This window comes from Euleptes europaea, chromosome 4 (assembly GCF_029931775.1).
Source record: "Euleptes europaea isolate rEulEur1 chromosome 4, rEulEur1.hap1, whole genome shotgun sequence".
NCBI classification, from domain to species: Eukaryota; Metazoa; Chordata; class Lepidosauria; order Squamata; family Sphaerodactylidae; genus Euleptes; species Euleptes europaea.
The window spans coordinates 28472855-28494994 of record NC_079315.1 but is presented as its reverse complement, the minus strand read 5'-3'; the positions used below and the strand labels follow the sequence as shown (position 1 = coordinate 28494994).

Sequence of the window (22140 nt, the reverse complement as noted above, 5' to 3'; positions counted from 1 at the left end):
TGCACATATTTTAGTCAGCCATCCAAAGGTTTCCCATCATGATCAGTTGAACTCTTCCACACAAGTATAGCTATATAATTTAAGGCAGCAGTTAAGGCTCACTGCCTAACCTTTCAACTGACAGTAATGTTACCAAGAAGCTAGCATTTCAAGGATATTTATCAAGCCACCAAATTAAAAATTACCATTAAAAAAACCACTAATGCTATGGAGTTCTGCTGAACCACATTTGCAGAAGAACAATTGGACTTGCTAAAAATCCCCAAGATGAATAAGCGCTACCAGCCATTACATGCCATTTCATTTCTTAAAAAAAAAAAAAAGTGTCCAACTCCAAAACAATTTAAGGATCACCCTTAAACTTGAGGAATACCTTTCAAACAATGAAGAATTTCAGTAGACGTAACATCTTGAGACACCTCTAAAAACATAGTATTACAATCATAGAAATAACTTGTATATACCTATATTTCACAAAAAAATAAGAATTGCATCTCATCTTGCTCTCCAAACAGGAGTGAACATTCAGTACTGAAGTTATGATGTTTATGAAGGAAAGCAAGTCCACATTTAGTACAGCAAGCCCAGTTCTGTTGGGTGAAAAGGAATCCTGAGACAAAAATATTCTCAAATAGCCAAGAGCCAATGGCTCAACAGGTTAGATACCACCAAGAAACTGGAGAACATTCTTTAGAGCCCAACAGCGATGTCACTCAGCTGCAACCCCCAAAATATTGTGAAGAGGCCTACAGGATGCGCACTGAATGGTCTTCAGTGTCATCTCCCCATCCCTGTACCAAAGCACCAAAAATCTGATTTGACTATTACTTATCAAAAACTTTTTAAAATCACCAAATTTTAAAAAACTAAGACAAAGAAAAAACTCTCACCAAGCCACAATACAGTTTAAGATACTTCAGATAAACCTCTAAACTATTGTATCATTATAAGCACATAATAAGGCACATAAGAAATTAAGTAAATACACAGTAATTCTGATTTAAGTATTAGAGATTATAGTGGTACAAAAAACCCTTGAGGTTTAACTTTGTATTTTTAAACAAGACTTTACCAAAAATAACCTTTCTAAAAATTTGTCAAACCATATGACAGACCTGAATTTTTTTTTCCTTAAGAGTGTAAACATTTTTTTCTCTAAAAGAAATGTAAAAAATTTGAAATCAGGACACGATTTTTTCCAAAAATCTTGTTACACATCATTTCATAGTAATAAAAACTAAACCTCATGCCATGATGTAATACCTAGTTAAAAGTGTCACTGAGGAGATTAAGACCATTTACTGGTGCCCACTATATGATCTGGAAATTCTTTTATTCCAGGGAGAAAGAAGGCCCTGCCTTTCCTCCAATATTTTCAACTGGTGCTAACAAAATGTTAGTCAAAAAATTCCACAAAACCCCAAAATAATAACTCTTTATTAGTATTGTAAAGCTATCGGCTAAGTTTAATTTGAAGGCATTCTTTCAATAGGGTAAATTTTAATAGGGCCCAGAAATGTTGTGCACAGTCATTTTGGAATAAACTAAAAATTATGTTCCTGAAATCATTTGAAAAAGGGGCATCTACTGAAAATGTTTTGTTATTAAATACTAGAGAAGATAATTTCATGGAGAATTATTAGCCTTTTTAACAGCAATAGATATGGAAAAATCATCCCTTGATTCGTTAATGTGTACAGAAATACACATGAACTTATCGCAAGTTTAATAGTTGAAGAATGCAGCGTTTGTCTTGGCTACACCAGTCTCTGTCTGAAGATTTTACTGTTAACTGTGGGTAGAGTCCTTAAAAAGACAGTGTCCAACAAGTATCAGATTGTAGATTTGGAGAAGGAAACTCTGAGGTGATGATTTTCTCCGAGATCGTGATTGTGAAGCTCAATAAGAGCCTGGATTGCTTCCTCCACTGAACCCAACTGGATGAGAGCCATTTTGCGGTCTTTTCTGAAAGTGAAAAAGAAAACAGTTAAACCTAGCCACATCTCGACATTTTAACATCTCAAAAACTTTATGAAAGGCATGTGGCACAGTAGTTAAGCAGGTCAGACTACTAGACTCTGGGAAAACTAGGTTCAAATCCACAGTCTGCCATGAGACTTACTGAGTGACCTTGGGTCAACTAGTATCTTAGCCTAACCTACCACTCAGGGAGGATAAATTAATCTGTACAGACCTTAGCACCTTGGAGGAAGGGTGGGGTTAAAAATGCACTAAATATAAATCTCAGTGACTTGGTAATTAGCAAAACACAAACATGACAACTGCCAAACAGAAAGACTGGTATGAGAACCCTACATTAGCATCTCATGTTAGTCCTTGATCCTGCTACCATTGAGAGAGAAAAAGAAAGGCAACAGGAAGATCAATAAAAACTACACAAAGACTTTTTCTGTGAGAAAGGACGATGACAAATTAAAGAAACAGCATGCACCTTTTTCCACTTCAGACTGTCAGTTTGTATTCTACATGATGATATTCTGTTAAATCAACAGTTCTACCTACAGCTTCCCAGCTTCGTTTACAAGAAAACTGTTGCAAAGGGAAATGCAAGTTTAAGCCATGCAAATCAGGGTTAACTATGCTTTGTCTATAAACTTTTCATTAAACAGTGATTTGATTACACATCATTCCTCATTTGCTGTCATTAATTGGAAGGTCAAGAGTACACTGCACGGTTTTCAAAGTTGTTGCCGAAACTTACGGAAAGAATTTGAAGTTTTTCACATTACATCCAGTATTACCAAAAAGACTCTTCAGGTCCTCAACCGTTATAGAAGGTCTGTAAACAGAATTGATTTATTTGAAATAACTGTAGCATGCAATCACAACCCATGCACTCTGGAGGCACCAACAATCATAAGATAACAAAGCACTGATACAGCAGTAAAAGCAAATAGGCATAATACAACTAACAGCATCAGCATTTAATATAAACCAGTATCAATAGCCAGCAAAGATTTGAAAATAAAACAAATTACAACCAGATCACAACATAAAACCATTGAGGAGCAGCAAAAAAACTTAACAGATTAAGAGCAATATAAAAAGAGGGGAGGAGCCCCATGGAGCAGAGTGGTAAGCTGCAGAATTACAGTCAAAAGCTCTGCTCACGACCTGAGTTCAATCCCGACAGAAGTCAGTTTCAGGTAGCCGGTTCTAGATTGACTCAGCCTTCCATCCTTCCGAGGTTGGTAAAATGAGTACCCAGCTTGCTGGGGGTAAAGTGTAGATGACTGGGGAAGGCAATGGCAAACAACTCCATAAACACAAACTGCCTAGTAAACGTCGGGATGTGATGTCACCCCATGGGTCAGGAATCACCTGGCGCTTGCACAGGGGACTACCTTTACCTTTAAAACGAGGGTGGTAATATAACTTTCCAGCCCCTTATAGTCAGACATGTCACCTTAGTTTTGGAGGGACACAGAGAACAGGGTCTGCAATGGTTGAATCAACAACAGTTCTTCAAGTACCCTGGGGCGAGACTATTTAGGGCTTTAAAGGCCCCAGCACATTCTGAAGCGGGCCCAGAAGAACACTGGCAGACAGGATTGAACCTTGGCTCACCTGTGAGGGTTCCTTCTCTACTGAGGGAGGAGGACATCTTATCAGCGGGTCTTATCATCCTATGCTCAGGGAGGCAGGACTCCCTTCAGGTCCTGTATCCAGGCTAGGATCGCCCCCTGCTGGCCAGTTCGAGGACTTCCCCAAGCCTTCTTAATCATGAAACATCAACAAGTACACATAGAAAAAACACTGTGAACAAAAAAACATGTTCTAGAAAACTGTTAGTAACAGTGAACCATAAACATATATAACATAGGGGAAACAGACCAAGGGTCAGCCTTCCCTCTCACTCTTGATTCCCTTCCAGGTTGTAGATCAGTTCTGTAGAAATACTTCCATTTGTCGTATCTTCACCCTGGGCGGGCAAGATGTCCTCCTCCCTCAGTAGAGAAGGAACCCTCACAGGTGAGCCAAGGTTCATTCTCCAAGTGAGGCTCGGAGGACATCTTATCAGTGGGATCTTCAAAAACTGTGTTCCCTTGGGTGGGTTAATCCTCAGATACGACGTGCTGCAGAACCCTTCTGCCGAAGGCAGCATCAGATGAGGAAAAGGAATCAATCTTGTAGTGCCTCGTGAAGGTGGAGAGGCTGGACCAGGTGGCCGCTTTACAAATTTCCTTGACCAACGCCTGCCTGTCGAAAGCTGCTGAGGTGGCCAAGCTGCGGACGGAATGAGCGGTACGGTAATTACACCCGGAACTGGAATGTTGCTATGCTGGTAACATGACTGAATGCATTGACGGATGCATCGACTAATAGTGGCACTGGACATTTTCATGCCCACGTTAGGAGGCGACACTGACACGAAGAGAGATTCTGGGCACCTCAGGTCCTTGGTTAGCCAAAAATAGATTTTTAAGGCTCTTTTCAGATCAAGGGTGTGCCAAGACCTTGGATGCAAAGGTCGAGGGCAAAAAGACGGGAGATTAATCTCTTGTTGATGATGAAACTTGGAGTTTATTTTCGGAACAAAAGATGGATCTGGTCGCAGAACCACCTTATCGGTGTGAAATACACAGAGACTCTTCCTTGAGGACAGGGCTTCCAATTCTGAGACTCTCCTGGCCGATGTCACCGCAATGAGGAAGAGCACTTTCATCCTAAGGAAGTTCAAAGATACCTCCTTCAAGGGTTCGAATGGATGTTTGGTCAAGGCGCAAAGTACCACGTTGAGGCGCCACGTTGGAAATCTGTGCACCACTGGAGGAGAAATAGCTGATACTCCTTTAAGGAAGGTAAGTAAGTGTGGGTGTTTCCCGATGGGAAAACCATCGAGAAGAGGAATTACCGTGGCTATGGCTGCCACTTGTCTTCAAAGGGTAGAGGCCTTCAGTTTCTTGGTTACCCCGTCTTGAAGGAACTCCAGGATAGTTCCTGTAGACGGTGCCAACGGATCTAGGAGCTTACGACCACACCACCAAGCAAAGGTCTTCCAAGAAAGGTTATAAATTTGAATGGTAGACTCCTTTCTGGCTGATTGCATGGTGGCCACGACCTCTGGGGAGTATCCTAGTGCTAACATCTGTTGCCTTTCGATTCCCAGGCGGTCAGTTGGAGCCAGGTCGGGTCCGGATGCAGTAGTGGTCCTTGATGAAGTAGGTCCTGAACCGATGGAAGAATCCAGGGGTCCTGTTGGGAGAGTTCCCTCAGAGTGGGGAACCACAGCCTGCAAAGCCATTAGGAGCAATGAAAATTACGTGGGCCCGTTCTTGTCTTATCGTCTGAAGAACTTTTGGTATGATGGGAAGGGGAGGGAAGGCGAAGAGAAGACCCCGTGACCACGGGGATTCCAGAGCATCTATCCCTTCCGCTCCCGGATGACTGAACCTTGAAAAGTATCTGGGTGTCTGGTGGTTCTTGTGTGAGGCAAAGAGGTCTGCCAGAGAATGACCGAACCTTTTTGCTAATTGGATGAAGAAGTCCTTCTTTAGGGACCACTCCCCCTTTTCTACCAGTTGTTGACTGAGCCAGTCTGCCTGGATGTTTAGGGTTCCCTTGACGTGCTCTGCCCAAAGGGATTCCAGATGAACCTCTGCCCAGTTTAAGATGGTTTCGGTCTCTGCATGAAGGGATGAAGAACGAGACCTGCCTTGCTTGTTTAGGTGGGCCTTCGCTGCGATGTTGTCCATCCTTACAAGCACGTTCTGGCCCTCCAGCATCGGTTGGAAGCGAAGAAGAGCGTGGTGAATCGCTCGTAGCTCCAGTCTGTTTATGTGCAGCCTCTTTTCCGTGTCGCTTCACTGGACCTGGGCCATGTGTTGGGATAGGGTGGCTCCCCACCCCTCCAGGCTGGCATCTGTGAAGAGTTGTATGTTGGTCAATTGCAGATAACACCGCCCTTTGCTCAGATTGGAAGGTTTGGTCCACCACCTTAGGTTGCTCTTCACTGAAGATGGCAGCATCAAACGCGGATTCCTTTTGTGTAGGATTTGATCTTGAAACGGTTTCAGGAACCACTGCAATCTCCTCATGTGGAACCGCGCCCAAGGAACCGTATCTATACACGATACCATTAGGCCCTGAAGCTTCCCTAAGGTGGAAAGGCCTATGGATCTGGACGTGATGACCATCTTCGTTATCCCCACTAGGTTGGTGATCTTGTCCCTTGGTAGAAAGACCATGTTTCTGGAGGTGTCTATCGTGACTCCCAGGTGATGGATAGACTGCGCTGGACGAAGGGAACTCTTTTTCCAATTCACTATGAAGCTGTGTTGTTCCAACGTTGATAGGACAGTGGCCGTATGCTGGGAGGATAGTTGTTCCGAGGAGGCACTCACCAGGATGTCGTCTAAGTAGGGAAAGACGTGAATTCCCTTCTCTTTTAGGTGGGCCACCAGGGTCACCAGAACTTTGGAGAAGGCCCTCAGGGCGGATGAAAGCCCGAAGGGGAGGGCCCGGAATTGGTAATGTTGGTGACTGCAACAGAAGCGTAGAAATCTGTGGTGGTCCGGGTGAATCAGGATATGCATGTACGCCTCTGTCAAGTCTATAGACGTCAGGAAGGCACGTGGGCGCAGGGCCTCGATGATTGAGCGAAGTGTCTCCATTCTGAAGTGCCGAAGACGCACAAACTTGTTCACGTGCTTCAGGTTTAAGATGGCTCACCAATCTCCATTCTTTTTTGGCACCGTGAAAAAGAATGAATACACCCTTGCGCACTGCTCTGGCAAAGGAACGCATTCTATGGCTTTGATGGCCATCAGATGGTCTATGGCTGCTTGGTTTCGAGCTCTCTTTTCTGGTTTGAAGGCGATGGGGGAAGTGAGAAAGTGATCTGGTGGAGTCTTCCAAAACTCTATTGTGTAGCCTTCCTTGATGATCCTTTTTACCCAGGAATCTGGATTGATGTCGTCCCACTTCCTGGCAAACCACTGAAGTCTCCCCCACACCGGATACGAGCTGTAGTCATTGCTTTCCGGTCTTTTCTGTAAACTTGTTGCCCTTGTCTTGGCTTTGGTTGTACTAGGATCTTCCGAACCTGGATCCCCTACGAAAAAAGCCTCGGCCTGACAACCAATTGCCCCACCTTCCCTCTGATCTGGGACAGACCAGGGTGTGAGAGGTCCGAAAGGGCCGAGAGGAGGAGGAGTACGAGGGTTTACCTTCTTTCCTCAGGTATTTAGGAAGAGCTTTCTTCTTGTCTTTGGTCTCTATGAGAATGTCATCGAGCTTGGAGCCAAAGAGACGATCTCCTTCGAAGGGATACCCTAGGAGGATGGATTTGGATCCGTTGTCGGCCGACCAGGATCTGAGCCAGAGAGACCTCCTGATCACAGAAGTTGTCGTCATGGCTCTAGCCGATAGTCATAGAGTCCAAGGTGGCATCTGCTAAAAAGTTAATTGCCTTGAGGAGTCTGTCCAGACCCCCCATAGTTGGGTAGACTAAACAACTGAGTTTTCTGAAGGGCGGGGCAATTACCAATCAGATTTCGTGACGTTTGAGGGGAAAGGAGAAATAAAACCCTCCTACCCCTTGGTCACGCCGCCTCTTCCGGATCGGGAAGGTCCTCCAGCCACGTTTCAAGAGTTATTTTGAAGTACCGGAAAATCTCGAGAGACTGAGGTGCGCAGGACCGGAAGGGATTCCCCTCGGTGTATCAACTAAAAGGTTTGACATTAAAAACTACTGAAAGGGGACGACGGAAGGTCCGCGGCCCTATTGACTGACTACCTACTTCCTGTCTGTTTGTCAACCTAGAGCATCCAGGAAACTCGATGGTACTTCAAATTTTAAAAGTCCTTTTCTAAGCTGATTTGGAGGATTTGTGTTTAAATACCCAAGCGATTTGGTTCAGCATAAGATTTTAAACTACCCACATTTTGGAAAAATTTAAAGATTCTTGCAAGAAGTAAATATGGAAAAGAAAATCCAGGATATGTTTGCCAAACAAACTGAGACAACTGCAAAACAATATGAACAGCTGTCAAAACAACAAGAGCAGAAGTCAAAACAGATGGAACAAATGATTGCCATGCTGAGCACTCTTACTCAGTCAATTATTCAAAAAAATGAATGAGGCAACAGAAAATCCTAAGGATGTCCCTTTAGCCGACAAGAGAGTTGAAGAACAGAAGAATTTTGCAGAGGAAATAGAGATCTACAATGAACAAACCGTAACAACCCAACTGGCAACAATGGATTTGAAAGTGAGTGATTTGGACCTCTGTCTCTTCAATCTGCCTGATGAACTTTTCAATACCTGCTTGGAGGACTTAATGAGTAGAGAAATTGGAGTGGTCAAGATTCTCTTTTTTGAATTTGAGATGGAAAATATTGCAACGTGGATATACTATGGGGATTGTCTGTCTGCAGAGGAGAGTATACCAACAACCTCCAAGGATGTTCTTCGATACTTATTAATGGGAAAAAGAAGGAAATGCTGGAAATTTCGAGCTAAGGGACCAATTTGAAAAAGCTTGGTTTCACTTGCGGAAAAGATTAAAAGGAACTGGTTAAAAGGATTGGCTTTAATGGAAATAGAATCATATATGATATTAAATTACTACAATTATAAAATGTTTTTAATGAGTTTAGGGAGAAAGGGAAGACTTATAAAATAAATTCTTGATAGAAATGGAGGGAGGTGCAGGGGAAGTTAATGTATCTTTGATTACATATAAATATCTTTAAATAATGGTTCCAATCTGTCTTTATTTTTTACTGTTTACTGTTAAACTATGTGTTTAATTTTTGGAAAAATTTAATTCTTAATGGGACCATTTAAAGAACATTTTTGATCTAATTCCATTTTTTTACTTTTTATTAATTTTATATTAGGTATTGATTTGATAATGTTGAATAGGACTAGAATATATTAGTTAAAATATACTTTGTATTAATCTTATATTAGGTATTGATTTAATAATGTTAGATATGATAAGAATAGGTTAATTAAAAAAATTGGGATTAGTTCCGTTAGCAAAAGTTTATACAATTTATTTTTAGACGGAAGAGGGAGAGGGGGAAGTCATTATATTGTTAATTACTTGTCTTTTTTATTATTACTATTATTTTTAGTATTGGATATTGTTTTTATGTATATATGATTAACTGTAGAAAATAAAAAAAATATTTAAAAAAAATCAATTTTCTAGACCACATGATGCACGTCCGTGCAAATAAGGCAGCCGTGGCAGAGGCCTGGATGGAGGTAGCGGAGGCCTCATGCGCCTTCTTGGCAGCATAATCTGCTTTTTTATCTAAACGGTCTTTTATGCTGCCTGCCCCATCCTCTGAAAGCAGAGCAGCGGACTGCAGTGCTGCAACTGGAGCCTCCACCACCGGAATCTGTAGAAGGTTCATGGCTCTAGGCGCTAGGGAGTACATCTTTTTAATGGAGGTGGGAAATTGTCTGTTGGACATTGGCTTGTCCCACTCTGCTCTTAAGAGATCCTCAAAGTACTCTGGGAAGGGCACCACTCGGGACTTAGATCTCAGTCAGGCAAAAAATTCCTTGTTGCCTCTAAACTTGGATTTGCTCTTAGAGGCCTCCGTCTCCTCTTCCTCATGCAAATCCAGGGTAGCTAGGACTTTAGACAGCATGACCTGGTAGTCCTCGCCTGAGAAGAGGCAGGATGGTTGGTCCTGGGGTGCCCCCCTCCCCTCTTTTCTTGTCCCCTGAGGAAAACCTTCCCTCTTCTTTCTCGCTTTCATCTGACGGGGGGGGGGACTGACCCTACTTGTAGAGGGAGCCTTTCTAGCCACTTTGGTGGGCCAGGCAGAGCTAGTGCCGCTAGGTTCTCTGGCCCTCTGACTAGACCTGCGGGACGTAACCGACGTGGGGGAGGAGGCCCTAGAGCTGGTCATTTCCCTGAGGGAAGATTCCCCCGCCTGGGCAAGTTCCTCTCTGAGGGCTTGACGGAGCAGATCAATCATGCCACGTTCCCCTCCTCCAGAAAGAGAAAATAAAGCAGGAGTCTGAACATTACCAGATCCCGATTCTGTGGCCTTGTTCTCTGTGGAAACTGCAACACTGGGATCTGACTCACCCTCGTCGCCCCTACGGGCCGATCGGGGAGTTACGGTGGCCATCTTGTCTTCTCGTGCATTTTTCGCACTCTCCTTCTCGCCCGCAACATTGTTCTTTCGTTTGCCCGCTGACACCTCCGCGTCGGGCTGATTCTGCCGCCTGCCTTCCCCGCGGCTCTTAGAAGCCAACTCCGACGTCTTTCGCCTCTCCTCACCGCAGCTCCGTCGCCGCCTCGGCTGATCGCCGCGGTGAGTGTAAGCTGGTAACCTGCTCTTCGTCTCCCGACATGAGCTCTTCCATCGCCCTGTCGCCGCCATTGTCTCCTTCAGTGAGGAACGAGTGCGGCCGAATAGGTTGGAGGGGAAGAGGGGGGAGAACAAGAGGGCGACAAACGCTAAAAAACGGAGGCGAAGAGACGAAGTAGGACTAACACTGGGGTTAGATACAGAAGATAAAAGATTACAGGACAGTATGAAAAGTTAAGAAGAAAAATAGAAGGTAATAAGGTAAAAAGCTTGCGGAGCTAGTCACAAAACTTGGTTCTCCCTCTAAGGCAGGAGGAGAACTGGCCAGCAGGGGGCGATCCTAGCCTCGATACAGGACCTGAAGAATTTTAAGTCCTGCCTCCCTGAGCATAGGATGATAAGACCCGCTGCTAAGATGTCCTCCGAGCCTCAGTTGGAGAATGTTTTTTCAATGCTCGAGCAATGCGTTCACATGGTCTGAAGGCACACGGCAACACAACTGCTGGAACTCAGCAGCTCTGGGTCTGGTTAGTGCCCGAGTGGGAGACCTTTTGGTAACAATATGCACATTGCCTTGAGTTCCACATTGGCTTTGGCGCTATTTTTTGCATTAACTGCAGCTCCCAAGCACTCTTTCAAGTCATATGACCAGGGATAATTGAAGCCAAATTATCTTCCCCCAAATACTTTTTAAAAAGCAAATAATTTCCCACTGCCTAATAATGTTCAGAAATGTAACATCTATAAACCAGTCTGGAAAAACCATTTGACTGATAGTGCTGAAAACCAGAGAGATCCAGAAGCAACAACAGGGACACCCTCCCGCCACTCTCCCCGCAGAGGTCACTCAGTAGAGTATCCAAGGTCGATTTTGTCCTGCATCCAAGTCGGAAGCCAGACTCATGGGTTTAAATAGTTTGTCTGACAGGAGCTAAACACGCATGAAACTGCTTCATTAATTACTTATTTGTTTCCAGCCTTCACTCAAGATACTGGAGCAGCATTATCATGAACTTCCACCAACAGAGCATGATTTTCTCACCTCCTTAACCTGCAGCAGCCCAAATGCCCCCTCGAGCATTTCAGGGGACATCTGGGGGTACAGCAGGAAGGGGACGTAAGAAAGTCATAATCTATCAGTAGACATCCCTGTGCCCACAGAAACTCTGCTTCGGATCCAAGTCGCTGGTACTTACCTTTAAAGCCCTATATAGTGTAGGACTCTCATATCTGAAAGATAATTTTTCTTCACCCATTAAGGTTTTATTACCAATGCTTGCTTAACTGTGCCATTTTGTCAACAGGTGAAGTCCTCTAAAGCTACTTCACTTCTCTGAAATGCTACTTGTGAAACAGCCTGCTGGAAAAGGTTCAGAAGGCTCCATCTTTCCTGACATTCCAGAAATGGTTCAAAGCAATGTTGTTTCAGAGGACTTTTTTGAATATATTTGGATGGCTATTGTCTAGTTTTGTTACTAAGTATACTTCATGGACAGTGCTGTTTTACAGGTGATTTGCTGATTTTGTAGGTATTTTTCATTATTTTGGGGGATGTTTTGTTACAGGAGGTTAGCTGTATTTTTACTGTACTTTGTTAGATGTTTCAAATGTCAAAAAGAGATTGGATGTAAATTTATAACAAAGAATGTCTGCAGTTGCACAACCACCACTTATTGAAAGCACCATGACTGAAATGCATATTGGCTGGTAGAAGATAGCAACCATTATTCAGGCACAGGGACTTTTTCTTGTCCAAGGAGGCAAAGGTAAAGGTGCAAGCACCGGGTCATTCCTGACCCATGGGGTGATGTCACATCCCAACGTTTACTAGGCAGACTATGTTTACGGGGTGGTTTGCCAGTGCCTTCCCCAGTCGTCTACACTTTACCCCCAGCAAGCTGGGTACTCATTTTACTGACCTCGGAAGGACTGAAGGCTGAGTCAATCTTGAGCTGGCTACCTGAAGCTGACTCCCATCGGGATAGAACTCAGGTCGTGAGCAGAGCTTTGGACTCCAGTACTGCAGCTTACCACTCTGTGCCACGGGGCTCTTCAAGGAGGGATTTTATAAATAGGCCCTATACCACCCCCAGCCCTTGTGTAATGAGTCATTTAGTAATCCACAGACCCTCCCAGGATGGCTAGGTATAGTGAACTATTAAGACCAAGAATTGAGCACTGACAGGCTGCACTGAGAAACATGTCTCCATCCTCAGGCCAGAGAAATTGAAATTCATCCAAGCAACTGCAAATAGGCAGACCTCGACACCATTCTGAAACTGTACTGCCAAACTTGCAGGGTCTAGGTCACCAGAGATGTAAGCTTTTGAATTGGTGAACTGCTTCATAAAGCGTCAGAGCTAGCTACTGAATGTTCACACAGATGCAATGGAAGAGCTGGCAAAGTGAGGCTGCTATACTGCCACACAGAGTAGGCATGGAGAAGTACTAACTGATGTGTTATTGGGTATCCATTTTAGCTTCCTGATCACTTCTACACTCTTTTGTTATCCTGTGGTAACTCCCCTATCCTGACTACTGAGCTAATGCTGTACTGAGAAACTTGGAGGACAGAAGAGTTCTGTAGTTTGTTTTGATCGGAAAACTGCCATTTTGATTATATTCCTGTGTCTCTTTATAGGCCACTTTGATTGTCTAGTGGGGCGGGGGGGGGGGGAAGCATGGTAGAAAACCTTGAATAATAATTTAATATACTAAATGTCGTTGTTAGTGTCGTTGGATGAATCACTGCAGAATCTAGTACATCTGAGCCCTGATCCTGCGCAAAAATATGTGAGACACACCCTTTTGAAATCAGTAGAATTTATGCACCTGGAACTATGCAACCTTGAACAATAGATCTGAGAAGCAGGCATGTACATTGTCTTCTAGGAGCAGCTTGCTCATTTCACAATGCATGTGGGTTTTTACTCAACAGGAATTTATTTCCATGCTATATGTATGCATAAAATAGCACCCTGGACCAGGACTATGGCCTACAAAACTGTTCTGTCTACGACATACCTTTCAAAGTTGGTTGCTCATGTCTGGATACTTACGGAATGTTGGAGAGGTGCAGAGTGGCAGATGGTGGGAAGATATTTTGGAAGTTCTTTGAGCCAGGTTTCTTAAAGCGATGCAAAGGGCTATTACTATAGTCCTTGGTCAGGCCCTGGTCCTCTTGCCCTTCACGAGGGAGCTGTACTGCCTGATGCTTTGAGAGTGTAACACGGAGCACCTTTCCATAAAGTTTTTGTCCATTTAAATGATTCATGGCTAAAATGTTCAAGTCAGAAAGTTAAGATCTCGAGAGACCAAATGGAATAGCTACTCTGATTTTTAACACTAAGAATCTTTTTCAATTATCAGTAAATGACAGAACTGGAATTCACCTTACTTTAATTCTCAATTATCTTGTTGAAGGCTTTCACGGTCAGAGTTCATCAGTTCTTGTAGGTTATCCGGGCTGTGTGACCGGATACAATGGTTCCACATTAACATACCACACGCTAATTAGCACATTACCTTGATACTTACAGGACAATGATTAGCACATTACCTTTGATTCTTTTGCAGGACAATGACTCAGCTCAAACCCAACCCCCTTCTGACTATATATATTACTCTTCCAACACACTTTGACACTTGAGAGATACTGTCCTTCAGTGTTACTCCTCTGAAGATGCCTGCCACAGCTGCTGGCGAAACGTCAGGAAAGAAAATACCAAGACCACGGTCACACAGCCCAGATAACCTACAAGAACTGATCTGAATTATATTGTTTCATATTCTAAAAACTAGAGTTCCAAATTTTCAGGACATTTGCTTTGAAAGTACAATGTTACTACACCAACCCACCCTTATTTTGACCAGAACAAATTTTCTTCTTACTCACTTAAAGCAATTTTAGGGAAGCAGCAAACATGGTACCAATTTACATCAGCTCGTTTTAATCAATACATTATTGCTGAATGTTACGGACACAAAAACAAGGGTCTCCAGTTTAAGTAACAGGCTTTTCATTTTTGTCAAAAGAAAATATCCATCATAATTTAAAGTTATAGTATAGGGGGGAAATGAATGAAGCAGAAGACCTTGGAATATTTAAAAAACCTGGGAATTTGTAGGGCCTTTAAAAAACAACATAAATGCATTATCTAGAGCTTGTTCAAAAATCCCTACTGCATTTAACATTAAATGGGAATGAATACCGTATACCTAGCTGGGATTGGGTTGCATCTGCCATCTGAACCAAGGCATTTTCCTTCTTATTAAACATGATTTTCACACGATGGACATCACCATAAACACCTGCCAAAGTGAAAAGAATGTGAAAGTGCCTTCAATATTACTGCAGTGAGTATGCTTTGTCATAAATGATCTTTAAGTGAATATACTTGCAATTAGGAAGCTGCTGTAATTAGAAATAATGCTTGAGATAGCATAGATTTTGAGGCATATATCTTGCACATAAATACACGGATTGAGTTTTATTCTGTCCTAAGCTCAAAAATACCAAATTGCAAAAAATACAAACCTATTTGTGTATGTGTGTAAAGTGCCTTCAAGTCGCAGCCGACTTATGGCGACCCCTTTTGGGGTTTTCATGGCAAGAGACTAACAGAGGTGGTTTGCCAGTGCCTTCCTCTGCACAGCAACCCTGGTATTCCTTGGTGGTCTCCCATCCAAATACTAACCAGGGCTGGCCCTGCTTAGCTTCTGAGATATGATGAGATCAGGCTAGCCTGGGCCATCCAGGTCAGGGCACAAACCTATTTAATGAGACACTATTGTTATTTTTTTGGGGGGTACAAAAACCAACTTACCAAATAAGATAAAGAGTCCATCTGGTGTGATTGCCTGCATTAAAAGAGACAAGAATACAAGTCTAAATAAACATTCATTTTTTAATTCACATTATTTATAGTTCATCACTCAAGGCAGATGAACGATACAAAATTATTATAAACCGCAACAATGTAAAAAACATTAAAAATTACCAAGAAGCCCCCCAAAAAATTACCAAGAAGCCTTAAAAGGTATCTAGAGCATTCAAAGATATACTAGAACAAATGAATCTTTTTCTGTTTGAAGCCATGTTTGCTTAATTATCTAAAACACTAATAATAAAATGATGTCAGGTATTATTTTATTCAATCTCTACATTTTGGCAAGTACTGTAGACTAAACTGTAATTTACAATGGTGTTATGATTAACGTTACATGTATTAGCCTTACATCAGGATTCAGATTGCTAACAAGCAAGACAGAATTTCCAGGCATTCCAGTAATTCCTGGGATGGCCATCCGCCCAGTCATGGCAGAGGTGGTGATTGCAAGAGGACCAAGCGCACTGGGAACAGTTGGGACCGATAGACCTGAGAGTCAAAAGAGTTCCATAAAAGCATTGTAGAAGATTCACTTGCAGCTCATTTTTTATACTGTTTAAGAAATTCGCCACTACACTACATAATACATGTTTCATAAAAGAAAAGCCTCTAGTTTTCATTCATTATTGGCTCAGCTCCGCTTACTACCATATTAATATCTGCAACCCACTTTGACAATGCAATTAAAATATCACCTCATCATAACATATTTGTAACAATCCAGTTATTGATGGGTTTATTTATTTTCTATATACCTAGTTAGGTAAGGGTTTGGTTTTTAAGCCAATTATGCTGGCAGTTATATATTTTAATAAGCTAATTCCATTACATTATTCATCTTAATACAGCAGAAACATTTCCAAGTCCTAAGAGAATTATATCAAAAGGCCCAAATGAGTATCTAGGTGCTGAACGACAATCTAGAAAAGTGCTGAAAAGGGATTTGAAGCACAGATTATAAGCAAGCTCCCCTCCCCGTACTATAGGCAAGAGAGGCAGGCAAAAAGGTGCCAACATTTCTCCCTACTCCTTTTGTTCAAATATGTGTATTATTCTTTCTGTTTTTTAATGAACACCAAGGTAGCAACTGCAACACAAAATGAAACACATTAAAAAGGACTTGCCTGCAGCTTGGGTAAAGCCAATGGCAGGAGCAAAGCCAGCAGCCCCTGCATATGGGGAGGAGATGATGCCTGGAGTGCCTAAAATGGAAAACAGATACTGCAAATTACTGTACATGGAGGCCGTGGGAAGGAGCTAGTCTGACACTTATTTTGGGGGGTTGGATTTGCACATTCAGTTCCTAGGATCCTCTCAGTTCACATGTGCTAGTAATGACTGACCTTACTTCCAGGCCACACAGGCAAACATAGGATCAAATGGCTTTAGGGTCTGCATAATCCTGTCAGTAACAAAACACAGATTTCACTCAAGCACACTCACACACACACGGCTGGGCTAGTATGTAATGTCAAAACCACAGCTCATGGTTATATCAGCAAGACTCAGGCTCACAGGCTACTTCTTGGGCTTGGATTTCCCCTCCAATACTTAAGAACATAAGAGCCCTGCTGGAGCAGATCAGTGGTCCATCTAGTTAAGATGTGAGGGCCCGGGAGGAAAAACAGAAAAATTAGGAAAAAAGGTTTTCCCCCCATTCTTTCCAAAAACTAACCCCCCCCCATTTTTCAGACTGAAAAATCTGAAATTATGGCAAGTACTAAAAAAATCCTATGAAATATTTTCTCTTTTAGAATGAGCAAAATGCTTTTAAAGACATGGTGGGCATGCTATAGACACATAGAGCTGCTAAATCCAAAATGCAGTTCTGCACCTAGAAGGATACCTAATCTACATGAGGGGAGCATGACAGGCTTTCATTGCTTCTCAACCTCTGCATGCCTTCTGTTAGGACAGTAAGTACTGCATGTATTTCAGTTTCCCCCAAAATTTCCATTCCACGCCCAATGGGTTCAAGAATTCAGGAAATTGTACATCTCTACATCTAGTCCAGCATCCTGCCTTGCACAGTGGCCAACAGGGTATAAAGGTCAAGGCCTTCCGCTAATGTTGGCTCCTGGCACTGAGATTTACTTCCACCTTCACAGCAGACCAGTGTGACTTCATGTGAATGTGCAACTCAGTATTTGGTATTAAGATGATTCCATTACATATTGTAGTATGCTAAATACTAAAACTAGTGTGCAAACTAGCCATGCCTGCAAATCAGTTATGCCTGGGGTGATACCAGGCAAAAACCAACCACTGCTAATTCGCCCATCCCATGGCAAACCTCCCCTTTACTCTCAATGTGGGTCCCAGGAGCCACTGAACAGTAGGGGAACGAATGAGTGGGGTACAAAAGGAAGTGGGAAAGTTTGCTTATACAAGCACTGCTCTGATCATGGCTAGACAGGGCCCAAGCCTCAGTCTTGTTTCATTAACTGTGTGTTGAAGTCTCACAAAAACAAAGTACAAGAAGAAATATCAAGAACAGGGGTGTATTGCAAACTACAAATTGAAGACATCACCTGAACACACAATGTGAAAAAATGTGATACGCATACAACTACAAACTATGTCCAATGTACAAACAAGTGTATAAATAAACAAAAAGGGACAGCATAAATGTATAAATACATAATACATCAAAAAGGAGTAAAACACATGACAACCAGGTGACTGCCAGCCAAACTCCATTTCAAAGGGAATTTACACATTTATATTGCCCTTTCATCTAAGTATTTATAACATTTATTGACTTCATTTATACCCCACCTTTCTCCCCAATGTAACTATGCTTGTCACATTTTTCTCATGTTATGTGTTCAGAGGGCGTTTTCAATTTGTAGTTTACAATACATCTCTGCAGGCGTGGAGTTGGGGGAAAGAGAGCCCAAGCCAGGGGGAGGGAGGAAGGGGGTGTGCTACGCGCACACTGGAGAGAAACGCATCAGGCAGGGCACACAGTGGCTGCCCTACAGAAAAAAAGAGGGAGAGCATCGGCCAGTACAAGCTGAGGGAGGGCGGTGCACTCACCAGCCGGGCCGCGGGCGGGAAGCTGTGCCTGTGCTATGGTGGAGCTCCTTCTCCCCAGGTCCGCGCTGGCACCCTCCTTTTCCTTGTACCCAGGGTAAGTGCCCCCACCAGACCGCCCCAATATCCGGCCCTGCTATTTTGACATAACTTCTTGGACTGTTGTGCTTTGTTTTTGTACATTCCTTGAAGATGCTCCTTGTTTTCTCTGTTGTCTTTATATTGAGCCTTTAATTACATTTAAGGCAAGTTCTTCAAAACTAAATTTCTGAGTGAAGAAAAAACCTAATAGCCAGTATTTTAATGTGATCTACATACTCACACTCATCTTAAGGGATAATATCTGTGTTTTGGACTAGAAAGAGGTATGTACCCAAAGGTTCCATATGCAGAAGCCACTGCTCATGGAAGGACCTTGTGCTACTCAGTGCAAGGGAAATTAAGCCCTAAAATGTACTTCTGGTATAGTGCCATGCTTTTGCACAAGTACTTGCACTAGCAGCATAGATCTACCTTCTAGCAGTTCTTTAGAGTCAACCCTTTTGAAAACAAAGCAATCCTTTAAAATGAAAGCAGCCAGACACAAAATGAAAGCCAGAATAAAAATATTAATATGCTGATGTGTAGAAACGGCCTGAAGCCAGAAACAGGTTTATCTACATTTCCAGGAGTACAAGTTCATACTCTTCAATGGTGATACTGTGGTCCTTCCAAAAATTAGCAACAAATTGGCCCATTAGCAGTTAAAACATGCCCTTCCATCTGAATGAATTCTTATCTTCAATCTCAATATATCAGCTTTACAAATACTACAAAAAATCAACCTATTTTACATTTGTAATGCATTCATTAGTTCCTTATATGGTTGATAATTGACAATATATGTTCTAATTGTTTATTCACAGCTCTAATTTCCATTATAAGTCATTATACAAACAGCCAGTAACAATAAGCTTATTCAGCCAGACAGGGGCTGCATGAATACTGATACCAAATACAGACATACAATACTGCTGAGTTTGCCTAGAAGAGCAAGAGTCTGATAATACAACAGGCAAAAGTCCTTTTCTACCTGTCATGGAGTTCAGAATTCTAGTGTAGAAATTAACCTATTTTATACTCAAAGCAGGGCATAACTATTAGACTCAAAGAGGAAACGGTTTGCACAAATTAAACACTGCACCTACTCCCAAGCAGGACAAGCCACCACCTTCGCCTCCATTCTTTAAGCTTAGGGCTGGATTATTACTGAATGTAACTGCCTGGTGTATGTAGGTGTATTCTGCTCACATGCACACAATACTGCATGTCAATTTTCATACGCAGGACTTGTAGGTTTGGAGTGCTTTCTAAGATTGCAATGCATTGCTTCATGACTTTCCTCTTACACTGTACAGCTTTTGCCAATATTCTACATGCAGAGCTCCCAAGTACATTAATCTGTTATGATAAGTGACATATGAAACAGCCCACATGTCAAAGATGCATATTACATACAAGCCTTGTCAGAGACAGACCCAATTTTCTGTGCATTAATCACCACTCAGAAAGCTTGTCTGAAGGGCATACTGCCTTGTGTCCACAAAAGTTTGCTTTTTTAAAGTAATTGTATGAGCCCACCTTAGGAGAGCAAAAAATGGTTTTGGAGAAAATACTATTTTTTGCAACAATCTTCCCCAAGCAAGAACATATCAACTTCACACCAATATTTTACTACTGTTTACAGTGCAAAGAAACAGCAAAAGTCCAATGCCAAAAGGCAAAAGCAATTTGTATAAGAGTGAATTCAATTTCCCCACCCTTTTTTTAAAAGAGCTCAATGCTGCTTTCATGGTTCTCGCACATTTATCTTCACAACCACCCTATGAGGTAGGTTAGGCAGAGAGCAAGTAGCCATGCCTTTCATGGCAGAGTGGGGATTTCTTACCAAAAGCAGCAGCCATAGTGGGATCAATGGAAGGCTGCCCATCACCTGAAGGAAGGTCTAGACGGGTAAAATCTCTGCTTTTGTCATTGTTGTACTTTACATTAAGGCTTGTGAGCTTAGAGAAATCAATACGAAGAGTGCAGCAAGCATTGTAGATATTCTGACCATCAAGAGCCTATGAAAGAAAAGGAAAAATACTAACTTTTAATCAGGTTTCATGACCTAGTGAGTGATATATATCAATCAGCACTCAGAGACTTGAAGAGGGCAATAGGGACAGGGAAAAGAACAAGTCAGTGTTTTCTTTTTCATTCCTTATGTTCTTCTACGTTCTAGGCAATCTGTGGAAGTGTAAAATTGGGTGATTCCTAATTCTGTTGGCCTTGGTTGTAAACATCTACTCTGTATGGTCAGTTTCTGTTTTATCTGGCATACTAGCCGCAAATAAAATTTAATTATTTAATTAATTACGTTCTAGGCACAAGGAACTGTGAGTATATTACCATCACTTGACCCTTAGAGCCTTATATAGGCAAATTAATTATAAACTATACTATTGATATTTTTCCAGTCAGAGCACTTAACTGTAGCGATCAACTATATATAATTATTAGGTTAAAAAGTGATTTTTATTTAATGCTAGTACCAAAAGACGACTCTTTTGTCCTTCATTAGCATTTCATGAAACTCTGTCCAACAACTCTAACACTAGTCCTTAGAACTGCTTTTGGTACTTCACCAAAAATGTTTAAATCATCTAACAAAAAAGTCTTGTCGCTGACTACCAATGCAATGATTGTCCACAGATGAGCTATAATGGTATACCATACTCAAGTAATTGTAAGAATGGCATGGCAGGATATACAAAAATGGAAGGCTGACAAGTAAAATCTATGTTGTATGCAGCAAATCATGAATATGCATTTTTATTCAAAAAGACAGATAACTATGCACTTACCATTTTGGCATAATGTGCATTCACTGGATCAGAGTATTGAAGCAAGGCCTGAAATTGATTGTTCTTTGTGAAAGTGATAATCTTTAAAACAGTCCCGAACTTGGAGAAGATCTGCATAAAAATTCACAGCCAGTCAATTGACACTTCCATATCTTTCAGGATATAGCTGGAGATCTAAGCTAAACTTGATAACCCAAATAATCAATGCCACACTTATGGACATGGAGACTTCAACTATTATGTCTGGTCTATACTGCACTGATCTCTCAACAGAAAAACAAACACAGCTATACCGCTAGCGCAAATGTTATGTAGTTAAATTGCCAAGATAATAATTCTATGTATGCCCTGAGGGAAAAAAGTAGAACATGTTCTATCATATTATCCCATAGGAAACCACATTTTTATTTATTTATAAATATTTTTATTAAAATGCAACAGTACATAATCATTCATGTCTTCAAAAATGTGGGAGAATAGTATATAGGACCAAAGAAGTTTAAAATACACGTGTAAATAGCCCAAATGTTAAATTTGGGTGTTGTTGTTTTTTAAAGTAACATGAAATTTGTGCTGCAGTTCCTTACCTGATGTAGCACTTCTAGAGTTACAGGGTAGAAGAGATTTTCAACTATAATTCGAAGAACTGAACTCTGACCAGGGGGCAATCCGCCCTCAGTAGTTGGAATACCTGCCAGTGCCAAGCCTCCAGACTGCACGGCATTAACTGCTTGTAATGCAGCTTGAGCTCTCTACAAGAGTGGGTAGAAGGCAGAGGAAAAACAGACTTGTGTGTTATACACATTTACATACATCTAACAGTTAGGGTGAAAATTACACCAAGTTATTTTAAATTCTCCAATATGCAGGATATACGCAGACTTAGTGTTGTGCTTCATTTTAGGGTATAATGAAAAAAATATTTTGAGTTTCAAAAAAAGGCAAGCTTTTTAAGTAGTAAATTAAAAAAAAATCATTTATTTCCTTTTAAGCGTCAAACGCTCCAAGTCCTTTTAACATATAGCAA

At 41.8% G+C, this 22140-nt stretch overlaps 1 protein-coding gene across 2 annotated transcripts in view; it reads right to left on the bottom strand.

Annotated features, from left to right (window-relative positions):
* Positions 1 to 1741: 1741 nt before the first annotated feature.
* Positions 1742 to 22140, bottom strand: part of PTBP3 (polypyrimidine tract binding protein 3) — a 65200-nt gene continuing 44801 nt past the window's right edge. For both annotated transcript variants that reach the window (XM_056847837.1, XM_056847838.1), the window contains 10 exons: positions 21701 to 21865; positions 21114 to 21224; positions 20156 to 20330; positions 16323 to 16394; positions 15542 to 15687; positions 15130 to 15163; positions 14522 to 14614; positions 13363 to 13579; positions 2723 to 2800; positions 1742 to 1965 (listed from right to left, as the gene is read on the bottom strand). In XM_056847837.1, coding sequence (XP_056703815.1) covers positions 1833 to 1965; positions 2723 to 2800; positions 13363 to 13579; positions 14522 to 14614; positions 15130 to 15163; positions 15542 to 15687; positions 16323 to 16394; positions 20156 to 20330; positions 21114 to 21224; positions 21701 to 21865 — 1224 coding nt within the window. In that variant the 3' untranslated portion in view covers positions 1742 to 1832. The remainder of the gene's footprint in view (positions 1966 to 2722; positions 2801 to 13362; positions 13580 to 14521; positions 14615 to 15129; positions 15164 to 15541; positions 15688 to 16322; positions 16395 to 20155; positions 20331 to 21113; positions 21225 to 21700; positions 21866 to 22140) is intronic.